Raw genomic sequence first — 12,601 nt, 5'->3', positions numbered from 1 at the left:
TGCTTAAGACTACACAAATTCTAGGGAAAACTCTTGGGAAGAAGAGGGGTCCAGTCCAAAGACGTCTTTGCTTTCGACAGCAAAGAGGACTCTACTGATTAAAAATATTGGTGGTTTGATTTGCTTTAAGATGGCTGGCATGTTGATTCCAAGAAGCAAGTCAATATATGGTTCCAAGTTTGGTAACAAAGTTACTCATTAGAGATGTCAGAGGAAACTATCCATGATATAATGAGGACAGAAAATACTTCCACATGAGATCCCAGCTTTGTTCAGTTGTTACAGATTTGGTACTCCAACCTTGCATAAAGGAAGAGTGCAACCCACAATTTCCAAAATGTACGTGGTTGCCATTTTGTATGAATACGCCAATGCACTTATTTTCTAGCTGGAGTATGTGCGAATACAGAGCCTCAAGATTCTGGGTTTCCAATCACATGTTTTCAAGCTGAAAATAAGCACATCGCCCATATCACACACAAAAAAAGGACTGAGTATAGCACAATATTTACTTATATGTGGTTGGAGCACCAAGACTGACTGAAGGGGTTCATCAGTTGCTGACTTTTAATGTGTTGTTGACAGTCAAAGTTAGTGGTAATGGATGAGAAGGACCATTGGCTGATGCAAGTCTGAAGTGATTTCTTAAGAATGTCCACGAGATTGGTGCAAAGCCTTAAGGCTTCATGGTAGTAGTAATAGCATGGTGTAGTGGTTGGATTAGGGTCTTAGGGACATGAGTTCAATGTCCCACTTTGCCATGAAGATTGCTGGGGCCAGTCTAACCTCAATCTTAGCCTGAGCCTTCTGATAGGGTGGTTGCTGTGAGGGTAAAATGGAGGAGAGTCATGTGACTTCTTTGGAAGATGGACAAGATCAAAATGTGGAAATGAGCTTCACGCAATGGAAATGTTCACGCTGAGGTCCATCCTTGGAAAGACAAGGCTGACCATTGAAGAATGTAACCCTGGAGGAGCCTTTTAATAACAACAACAACAACAACAACAACAACAACAACAACAACAACAACAACAACAACAACAACAACAACAACAACAACAACATTCAGTTTATATACCACCCTTCAGGACAACTTAATGCCCACTTAGAGTAGTTTACAAAGTGTGTTATTATCATCCTATCAACAATTACCCAGTGAGGTGGGCAGCTCTGAGAGAGCTCTGAGAGAGCTGTAACTGATGTAAGGTCACTCAATTAGCTTTAAGCGGAGGAGTGGGGAAACAAACCCGGCTCTCCAGGTGAAAGTTCTGCTGTTCTTAACCGCTACACTAAACTGCCTCCTAAAATCTGGCTCCTAATTAAAGGGCGTAAGGGTTAGAAACACCTAAAATGACCAAGCTTGGAATGCAATCTCCTCCCCGCCTCCCTCCCAAATGGATTAACCCGAAAGTCATGACTCACCAGCCATTTGTTGAATGCCACTGAAGGCACCCAAGTTACTGGAGGAAGTTGCTTGCTGCAAAAGCTGCCAATGAATAAACAACAAACAACATTAATGAGGTTAATCGCGCAACAAGTTAAGATTAAAGCAAAATTATCTGAATCAAATTAAATTTGGGATACTTATAGTTTGCTTTACATTTATACAGTCTCTTGCTTCTGCCTGGTGTTGGAATGAAGGTCCCCAGAGTCGATGCTGTAAATCCATATTAATGTCTAATCTCTATTAAGAAACACACAGACACTGGGGAAACTCAATAACATTGCTGCTTTAAAACAATTAATCAATTTACTCTTTTTAACAGCCAGGTGTTAAATCTATTTCAGCCCAACGTAGCGTGACTAATCATTGCCCTCTGCAGTCTAGCAGTTACCATAACTCATCTCTGTCAATCACAGTCCATTTTCCGCCTCCCCGCTTAAAACACAGGCTCATTTCTTTGACATCACTAGATACTGTGCATTCGTACAACGGCCAAAGTTCACATTCGCCCACAAGCTTGGGGACAATGCTGAATTAAAGAGCTGGAGGACCCTATCACATTCTCTGATCGCCGTATCGTGTTTTCCCAATGCACAGAAATTACTTGCTTGGATAAATGCATCAACACAGGTACCAGAAAGCATTTTCCCAAATAGCGCAAAAGTACTGCCTTTCAGCTGAGGCAATTTTCATATTCTGGGGCCAGTCATCAGTTGGGTTGGTTCACACCACATTATGTGCCCTTCACATGATGACTGCAACCAACATTCAGTGATTATTTGTATGTGTATGCAATAGAGACAGGCACGAACCTAAATACAACCCAAAAAACCCCACGAACCAGGCTGGTTCGGGGTTTGCGAACCAGGGTTCGTGGAAGCTCCTTTCCATGCTGGTTTGTTGGGTCGTATTTACAGGGGCAGTTGAAATGGCCATTTCTCCAGGGAAATGGCCATTTAAACTGCCCGTTTAAGGGCCCAGCTGCAGCAGGGCCCTCCCAGGAGGGGTAGGAAGGTCATTTTCGGTCTTTTCCGCCACCCTATGGGCCTGCAGGGTGACGGAAGAGGCTGAAAACGGCCTTCCTGCCCTTCAAATGGCTACTGCAGCAGCCATTTGAGGGGCAGGGAAGCTGAAAATGGCCTTCCGCCCCTCAAATGGCTGCCGTGGCAGCCATTTGAGGGGCAGGGAGGCCGTTTTCAGCCTCTTCCATCACCCTGCAGGCCCTCAGGGTGGCGGAAGAGGCTGAAAACAGCCTTCCCGCCCCTTATTGGAGGAGAGGAAGGACTGCGCTGCAGGATAAGGTAAGTGTGAGGTTGGGGGTTGGGCAGTTTAAAAGGCCCTGCCACCGGTAGGTCCCTTTAAACTATCACCTGGAAGGTGGCAGGGGTGGATACCCCCTGCCACCTGCCAGCTGATAGTTTAAAGGACCTGCTGCTTGCAAGGCAGGAAAGGGCCCTTTAAACTGTTAAAAGCCCCTTCCCCTGCCACTGCTAAGCGGCTGGAAAGGGGCATTTAAACCCCACGAACCATGAACCACGAACTGGTTCGTAACTGGTCCAGTTCTGTGGTTCGTGGTTCATTTTTTGTTGTTCCGTGTCCATGTCTAGTATGCAATGGTACAGACCAGTCCAAGCTGAATTTTCACAGTAATGCAAAGCATAGCGTGGCAAATGAAAGCAGTTGAAGGGTTTGACTGGTTCACACATACATGACTCTGTAACACCAAGCGACGGCTTGCATGTTTGAATGGAGCATCACAGAGTGAACTTCTCAGAGAGAATATTCTGATTTTGTTGCATTACTTTGATCGCAATACTTTTCAAATGGAGATCAGTCAAACATACAGCTGCTGGTCATCAAATGTGATTCATGCAGGGCTTTTTTTTCAGCAGGAACGTGGTGGAACGGAGTTCCGGCACCTCTTTAAAATGGTCACGTGGCTGGTGGCTCCGCCCCCTAATCTCCAGACAGAGGGGAGATTAGATTGCTGAGCAGCACGGAGGGCAATCTAAACTCCCCTCTGTCTGGAGATCAGGGGGTGGGGCCACTGGCCATGTGACCATTTTCACCGAGGGTGATTTAAACTTTTAAAAACTCCCCCCTTGTTCCAGCTGACCCAAAGTGACATCATTGTGCGGTCCTGAGTTCCATCACTGAGTTCCCCCACCTATTTTCCCAGAAAAAAAGCCCTGGATTCATGGATGTGTGAATCAGGCCCCAGTGATGGACATATGTAGAGCTAGGCACCCTCCTGATCTATACTCCCTCTGGACATTGCAGTCTATCTGGTTTCCTACTTTGTACAAAGCAGGTTGCTGTAATTATAAAATTCCACACAACTGGGACTACTGTCCTGCTATTATGGGATGTTTAAAGGCACAAATCGTGAGCTGAGGCAGCATTTTACACCGGACTAGCATTTTGCAATGGCTTCAAGGTTCACTGAAGTCTAAATCGGGAAGCCAACTAAAATTTTAATCCCACCCAATGATATGGCCAAACCATTTTTCGTCATCAACGCTGCAGCTACACCCGTCTGTACCAACATGATAAAGGATCATCTTCAGTGAAACTTAGTTCCTAGGTGCATAACTTGGAGGACACCCAATGAAGAGAATGGGCAACAGATTTAGGATGAACAAAGGAAATATTCCTTCGGTCAATGAACAATTAGAATTCACTGCCAGTGGAAATAAGAAACGTTCAGGAGCATAGATGGTTTCAAAAGGGGGTCAGACAGATTACTGAAAGAGAGGTGCTTTAAGCCATGTTGCTAAGCCATGGACCTAAAGGGAACCTCCATTTTCAGAGGCTTTGAAGTTTTGAAACCGAGTGGACTTCAGCCCTACTCTGTACATGGGTTTTATCCTCATGTTTGTGCTTTTTTTTAAAAAAGCAAGTTTCTAACTCTGAATGCGAAGAAAATAGGCTTGCAAGTGAAAGCTCAGCAGCCAGATTGACAAAAAGCAGAATGCATTATATAAAATATGAAATCTGATGCAGAATATCATATTTTACAAATTTTGCTTTTGGGGGCATAGAATGTAGTTTGTATTATAGTGTACAAATGTGCATGTGTTTTCTTGTAGCACCAAGTCCTGGATCTATTGCAGAGATGTTGATCCAATCCTGTGTGCTATAGTATGTATCAAAGTCAACCCTGACCTTTGTAACACTGGTTTTTCATTTGACAGACATCCAGTTGGATTCTTAGAGAAAAACACAGAGGCCGTTTCCAGATAGCTTACCTTCACGCGGGATGTCGCGCCTCGTTGCGGGGAAAATGAGAAATATCGCGTTTCCTCGCGTGAGTTTTGCGCGACGCGTGAGGAAACGCGATATTTCGCATTTTCCCCGCAATGAGGCACGACGTCCCGCGTGAAGGTAAGCTATCTGGAAACGGCCAGAGTACAAAAAAATGTTCTCAGCTGACATGCAATCCTGATTTATGAATTAAGGAATTTAGATATTCATGCATATGATGTCATCCGTTTATGGTGATGTTGTATCTCTAATAAATCTACAAAGCACACCCCTTTGAATTGAAAGGGGAAAGAGAAGAACAGTACTGTGAACATTCAAATATTTAAGAGTTCAGCGGTGGAAGGGAACTATTTACACTGAATTGGATAAAATGGCTGTTCTCTGCCAAATCGTCTACCGATGGAAAAAGTCTTTCTCCATTGGATGGGAGTCTTTTCACCATTAATGGGAAAAGTTAGTGGACGGACTTCCAGGATCCAAATGAGCAGAAGAAATGACAGATTCCAACCAAGGGTGTTTTGTTAGCTCTGGGTTTGCTAGTCTTCACCTTCGAAAATCAAACAGGTAATTCAAGGCTAAGCTAAAATATTACATTGGAGAGATGTGGTTGAATCTTTCGATCCTAAAAAGCAATCAGGGGGGAAACCAATATGGATCAGGATGGATGAGTCCCCCTCCCCCTGCACATTTTCCCTATTGAAATTGCTTCTCTGGGCTGCAGTTAGGGAAAAAAGACAGGCAAAGACAAGGTTCCTGTCTTCTTTCTCTACAGCCCAGGGGCTCAACCAGAAAAATGGCGTGAGAGGAAAGAGTTCTTCTTCCATTGCCCAGTGCTGTGGCCTCGATCCAAACCTTAGCCCAGCATGGCTGCTTCTGAGGTTCAAAAACACATTTGGAGAATCAGTCATAGATCTCCAGCATAATATGTAGTCTGTCTCTCAGGGCCAAGCTACAAGTGATGAATGACACTTGAATGGCAAGTGGATTGAGTGGAGAGCAAGTGGAGGGCAAGTGAACAGGGAGGAATACACTTGCCATTCAAGTGACATTCGTCACTTGTAGTTTGGCCCTCAGACAACTAATTGTTTCAGACACTGCTTTCATTTATGTGAGTTCTACTAAGTAAATCCATTTTTATTAGCCCATACCGTTGTTTAAAAAGTAATATAATGATATAAGAAGCCCTGAGGCGTTTTTTCCCTCAGTCAGACTCAGTTCACCTCATACTTTGGCTGAGGGGGAAAAAAACCCCTGATTCTGTAAGCACAATTCCTAGAGCGCCCTCTCCTCCCTAAAAAACAGGCATGCAGGAGTCCAATTCCAACCTGGTCTGTAGTGTGAGGTGAGAGATTTAAAATCTTCCCACAGAACCATTCCCTTGATCTGCAGTCGCCTTGGGAAGCCTCTATTTACCCTAAATGGGGCAAGCAGATAGGTTTTGTTATGGGCTTCTCTCTGTATGTTGGCCCCAGTGAGGCAAACTGGCCCTTCAGGTGCCATTTCTGATTGGGAAAACAGTGCTGGGAAGAAGGCTTAAAGCAACCCACTTCTCACACCATGATCTCAATTGGAATTGAGCCCAATTTGCCAGAGCTCTGTTCACAGAACTCTCACTATGGTATGTAGCTGAGCCTAGTGGGTCTGTCTACTCTAGCCCTTTCTAGCTTGACTTCAGCAGCTCTCCAGGGAGTCAGGAAGAAGTCCTGCCCAGTCCTGCCACCTGAGATTCTTCTCGCTGAAGATACCGAGAAGAGAACCTGGGGCTGTCTGGGTAAAAAACACATGCTTTGGAGTTACAGCTCTTTCAGCCAGTGTGCAGAGGCAAATACAACTCTTTGTAAAAATTATAGGCAAGAATTCAAAAGGAGACTTTCCTACAGCTTGACCCCTTCAAATGCCAGCTACAGCTCTGTGGATCGCTCTCAGCTTCATAATCTGAAGGCATTTCTCCTTCCATTAGAGATCCCAGGTGCCTGCCAGTGGTGGGCAATTTCCCAGCAGTTTATTTGCTTGCTCACTGATTGCTGCCGACCAGCGGGGGGGGGGGGGGGGGTGTCGGGTCACCTGGAAATCACCTGCTAACGGCAGGCAACCTGGAAACATGCACGGCATGCAAGCTCCCAGCAGATGCAACGACATCACTGCCAGAAGTATTTTTGTCGTGCTGGCTTCGGGAATGCTCCTGTGCTTTGTTTGGGGCTGATTTTAGCCCCAAACAGGTTGATTCTGTGAAGTGCAGGAGTGCTCCCGTGGCTAGTGTAGCAACTAGGGTTACCAGGTCCCTCTCACCTCCTGGTGGGAGGTAGAGAGAACTGGCACTTACCTCATGCTGCTTGTGAGGAAATGTGCGCTCCAGGGCTAGCGCGATGATGGCACTTCTGGTAATGACATCATTATGCCGGTCGCGCAAGCACTCCCACGCTTTGCATGGGGCCGATTCAACTCGTTTGGGGCCCAAATCAGCCCGAAACGAAACACAGGAATGCTCCCGCTGCCGGCACAATGACATCACTTCTGGAAGTAATGCCACGGCGCTGGTTGGGAGTGCACGTGCGGCACGTGTTTCTGAGATGCTTGCCAATGGTAGGCAACCTCTGGGAGCTTGCCACCTCCTGCCAATCACTGGGTGATCAGCAGACGAGGGGGCAAATCCCTGGGAGTTTGCCTGCCACCGGTGGGCACCTGGGAACCCTAGTGGCAATGTCACTTCCAGAAGTGGTGTTGTCACGCAAGTGCTGGGAGTGCTCGCTTGCATGCGAAAACACACATACAGAAGGCATGAGGTAAGTGCCAGCTCTCCCCTGCTCCTGCTGGGAGGGCAAGGGGACCGGACAACCCTACTTTCAATACTTCCCCGTAGTTTCTATATTACATTTTTGAGGCCTGCACCTGAAATTGTTTTCATGTGTTCCTGTAAACCTGCAACTTGCTTGCAACATTTGCACATGGCAAATTCTTGTTTCAAAAACGTGTACATCGAAGATACATGTGCAAATGCAGGACCAACCATTGCACGCACGTGATAGAAAATGTGCATTTACTGCTGTGTAATATATGGTGGCTGTGATATGGATGGCCCAATCTGGTCAGATCTCAGAAGCTATGCGGGATTGGTAAGTACTTGGACGGGAGACCACCGAGGAAGTCCAGGGGTGCTATGCAGAGACAGGCGATGCCCAACCACCTCTGTTTCTCTCTTGCCTTGGAAATTCTACAAGCTCACCATGGTGGCTGCGACTTGATGGAATCTTACACACACAATGTATGGTGGCTTTCACAGGCCAGATTCCAAAAAAAAAAACAAATTGATCCCTACCCGTGTACCAAATTAAATTACAAAAAGAAAGTAAACTATTTTTTTCCCAACACTTTTTTTAAATCTACAAGTTTTACAATTCCTTTCAAAGTCCAAACTAAATTACAAAAAGAAAGTAATTTTTTCCCAACACTTTTTAAAATCTGTGCATTAAACATTATCTTTTCAAAGCTCCCCCCCCCTTTTTTGATGATCTACTGGACAAAATCAACTCATTTTTTTTTAAATAGAAGTGTCCTGGATTCTAGCCAGAAATTGACGGTTTAATTGAAAATGCCTTTCATTTTTCCCACAAAGTTGCATATCTAACTTTCTGGAGATTTAAAAAAGGAAAGAAATAAGCAACTTCTAGTGTTTAAAGAAACACATGGAGATCTCAGCGAAGGTGCTGTATCTTTCTCACTGAAATAGCAGAGCTGAACAAATGCTGATACAGGCATGTATACAGACATGAGCATTATCACATCAAAAAGTAATTATTCACTCCCATCACTGAAACATTACCATCTGAAATTCAGAATTTGAATTTCAACATTCCAATTTCGAAACGTAGTTGCCTGCTTACAAATGGGTTGTGGGTCATTTCCCTTAAATTCACTTATTTCCAGTCTTATGCTCCTGTTCACTGCTATGTTGAGGCACAACTAAGGGAGACAACGCATGACCTACAAGCACAGCTCCGGCGCATTTTTTCTTCAGTAATTTGCAGCCATGAAGGTTCCGAGTTCAGATCTGAACTTAATTGCATATAAGAGGAGCGAAACTGCCTGCACTGACTTCCAGTGTCCTCCCGCCCCTTAGGGAAAACATACAGGAATTTTTCAGATGACCTTTTGAGACTGGGACAAGTTAAGCCCCATGCATCATAGACCTGAGCCAAATCATGGCTACCCTCCACAGCTGCTTTGTGCCAAGGAAAACATGTGCTGAAGACCTTTTCGCAGATCTTCCACCATCCCTCTTAGTCAAGCCCCAAGAAGCATGCTTAACTCAGCGCTGTCAGTTTACACGACAATTGAACGAACAGCTCAGCTTAAACCATATTCTGCTAAGATAAACATCACCGTTTGCTTTGAAAGTGCATGTAATCAAATTTGATGATTACTTACAGCCAGGTACTGCGGCGTCAGTCCTCCAAGACCTGTGAGATTCCCCCAGGTGGCAGTGTTGAGTTGCTGCATCTGTTGTGCCAACTGTTGCTGTAAACGTCTTTGCTCCTTGTCCTTTTGGGTATCAGCAAATTTCACGACTATTGGTGAAGAACAGCCCTGTGATTGGACAGATGGGGGGGGGGGATCACTCTAGCACACATTTTCATGAGTCTTATCTAGAGGAATCTTCCCCTTCCAACCACTGGAAATGGTGCTATTTTAATTGACCGTGTGACTCAGGTAAAAAAGTGCATTCTGATATTGCAGAAAGGCCGCCTTTTAAGAGACGGCAGTTCTAAACACTTGGAATTACTCTTTCCTACCCTTAATTTTTAACATCTTTTACAGTGCAGCCCTAAAAGAGGTGCACCCTTCTTCATCCAATGAACTCAATGGGCTTAGATGGCCGTATCTCTGCTTAGGTTGTCACTGATAACATCCTTTTCAGATACAACATAAAGCTGCTTTTAAAAACTAGTATCAGCATTCCGATGTTTTATTATTTTTGTTAGTTTTAAACAATGGCAGGAAAAGGGAAACCCGCCAAGTTTTGCAAAGCTCTAAATTTTCTCCTTCCCCTCACATTAATTCCTGATCCTAAATACACTTCCTTGGACGTTACTGATTTCAAGCAAGCATATTTAGCATTTGATTGGCCGTTTCCGAACACTAGTGGCTTTTCTCCTTCACTCCACAAATCTCTAATGTCAAACTGGCAGCAGGCTGTTTGGCTTCTGTTTTTTCAGCGCCTTTTTGGGGATGTAGGAAAGTGCAGGAAATTGCATTCTCAGAAAAGGCGCTGAAAAAAACAGAAGCCAAACAGTCTGCTACTGGTTTGAAATTGGAGACGTGTGGAGTGAAGGAGAAAAGCCGCCCGTGTTTGGTGAGTGGGCCGTCCCTTTAAGGATGTGTGAAAAACATTATTGTTTAAGCAAAATCTGGACTACAAAGAACTTCAATGGAAGCCTAACAGAGATGAATGGGAGATATACAAGCACGCTTTCCACTTTTTACTTTGGATACCAGACACATACCTTTAAGTCTCATGGTGCAATAGGAGAGAAGGCATTTTTGGTCCTTCAGTTGTGTCCTCTGTGCCCTCTCCCATCCTTACCTGCTATGGGGAGTGGAGCTCCAGGTGTGTGCCACAATGAAAGACATGGAAGGGGGGACCTGTGACTGGTCTGTGGAATGAAAAGGTGGGAGGTGCCCTAATTATCTTCTTTCCTGCTACACAGGAAGTTGTAAAGGTATGTGTCTGGTGCTCAGGATAACAGGGTGCACAACCCCATGTTCAAAAGCATGCTTTACATTATTGTAAAGGCATGCAAACCTCACTAATTGGCCTTGGGGGCCCTAAGCCAAAGAAATGTAGACATGATTCCCAAGTGCCTTCAGAATGAAGAGAACAAGTCCACATAGTTTCCACAGGATTGAACCTAAGCGTGGTTAACATTCTCTGGTTTGGGGGGGGGTCTTTATGTGACTTGCTTCTCATGAGAGCAGAATCACAAGTGACAAAAGGCACAGATTGGACACTTGTCTGCTTCCCTCAAGTTTTGATGGGAAATGTAGGCATCCTGGTCTCGCAGCTTCGCTCTCTGACTGCTGTCCAATGGACTTTTCAACTGTCACTTGTCCAACATTCCGCCAAGCTGCCTACATTTCCCATCAAAACTTGAGGGAAGCAGACAAGTGTCCAATCTGTGCCTTTTGTCACTTGTGGTTCTGCTCCTAGAAGCACTTGGCTGTGTGCCAATAATATATTCCATGTTGTAAGCACACTTCTGGATAGCACATCATTTTCAATCACTTCTAGACTAGGTGATTCAGGCTAATCTATCGGTGGATGGATGTTTGAGAAGAGAGCAGCCTGCATCTGAATTCAAGGAGCTAGACTAATTTCTTCCTAGCCCTACACACCGATAGTCTGTAGTCTTTTCTGACATTATGTTTTGGGCTATCCAACTACATATATCAGGACTTTGCATAACCTACAATCCTCCTGATATGCACAGCTGGCAGTCTTCCAGTACATGCAATTTGAAAAGGGCTTATGAATTGGAAGAATCAAAACCATAATTGTTCTTTTGCTATAAAAAAATCAGCGGCAGGATGGGTACTTATTTGAAGATTAGTCTGTCGCTTTTTAACCCCACCCCCAAATCCATTGTAAAACTGAATCTACATTCAGACAACATGATAACCTGTGGCTTATAACAGGTGGTTTAATCAAAACCCAGTTATTTGTGATGATCGAATGCAGACAGCCCAACAAGCAAGGATTTACTGCCTATCATAATAGCAGGATTTCAAATTAGGGTTTGTAGCTAGTTCATTAACCACAGTTTCAACTAATTGTGGTTTGTGATGACCTCAGACTCCCCCAACTGCAGTTTGTTGAGGAGTGCAGCCGCATTTAGATGACCTGCCACAGAGATGGCAGGATAGAGTTCATGTCCTGAGTAGCTTACCACATTAAAAAGAAAAAACAGGGTTTATGCACAAACCAGGATTTGTTACCTATATTGCTATCCTAAACAGAGTTGCATTCTTCTAAGTTCACTGAAGTCAGTAGGCTCAGATGAGTATAACACAGCATAGGAATACTCTGCAAATTTGTTAAAATACTCCACGTAGTTTAAGCAAACCACAATTTCTTTTGCAATGTTCAGACATTGTGATAAATCATGGTTTACTTGAACGGTGTTTTTCCCCCCTTCCATCAAATTTGCAGTGTAATCCTGCACTGAGCTACACTCCTCCGAGCCCATTTACTTCAAAGTAGCTAGGATGATCCTAAAATTGATATTCTGTTCCTTTTTTTAGGCACTACATGAGATTTTGATCGGGTTTAACTATGATTACTTTTGGAACTTTAAGGCTGTGAACCTAAGCACTCTTAGCAGGGGGCAATTCCTAGTGTTCGCAAACAGGATTTACTTTCAAGTAAACTTGCTTGCCTACAAGCTCATTTAGAGAAGTTCTGTTCTGTTCACTACACCTCACAGAGTGATTGTTGTGGGGATAATAATAACTTACTTTATAAACTGCTCTGAGTGGGCGTTAAGTTGCCCCAAAGGGTGGTATATAAATCTAATGTTATTATTATTATTCAGAGAAGTTAGGCATGTTAGTCTGTAGTAGCAAAATAGTAACGAGTCCAGTAGCACCTTTAAGACTAACCAACTTTATAGTAGCATAAGCTTTCGAGAACCACCGCTCCCTTCGTGAGATGCAACTGAAGAAGAGAGCTGTGGTTCTTGAAAGCTTATGCTACTCTAAAGTTGGTTAAAGGTGCTACTGGACACATTACTATTATTATTGTTATTATAATTATTATTACACATATGCTCGCGAGCACACAAACTGATGCAAACTTTTCTCTAAAGATTGATCAGACTTTATACGATCAAAGCTTATGAA

The 12,601-nt window shown here is 44.1% G+C and overlaps 1 protein-coding gene across 3 annotated transcripts in view; it reads right to left on the bottom strand.

Moving 5' to 3' along the window:
- Nucleotides 1-12,601, bottom strand: part of CELF2 (CUGBP Elav-like family member 2) — a 705,040-nt gene that overhangs the window by 60,319 nt on the left and 632,120 nt on the right. For 2 of the 3 annotated variants that reach the window (XM_054987890.1, XM_054987891.1), the window contains exons 8-9: nt 9,134-9,292; nt 1,423-1,486 (exon numbers count right to left, since the gene is read on the bottom strand). In XM_054987890.1, the coding sequence (XP_054843865.1) occupies nt 1,423-1,486; nt 9,134-9,292 (223 nt within the window). Of the gene's footprint in view, nt 1-1,422; nt 1,487-1,600; nt 1,685-9,133; nt 9,293-12,601 lie in introns of all 3 variants that reach the window. The other variant, XM_054987889.1, reaches the window with a different exon arrangement.

Source organism: Eublepharis macularius, chromosome 9 (genome assembly GCF_028583425.1).
Source record: "Eublepharis macularius isolate TG4126 chromosome 9, MPM_Emac_v1.0, whole genome shotgun sequence".
Lineage (NCBI taxonomy): Eukaryota > Metazoa > Chordata > Lepidosauria > Squamata > Eublepharidae > Eublepharis > Eublepharis macularius.
The sequence above is the reverse complement of the archived record's forward strand: the minus strand, read 5'-3'. Positions and strand labels throughout refer to the sequence as shown.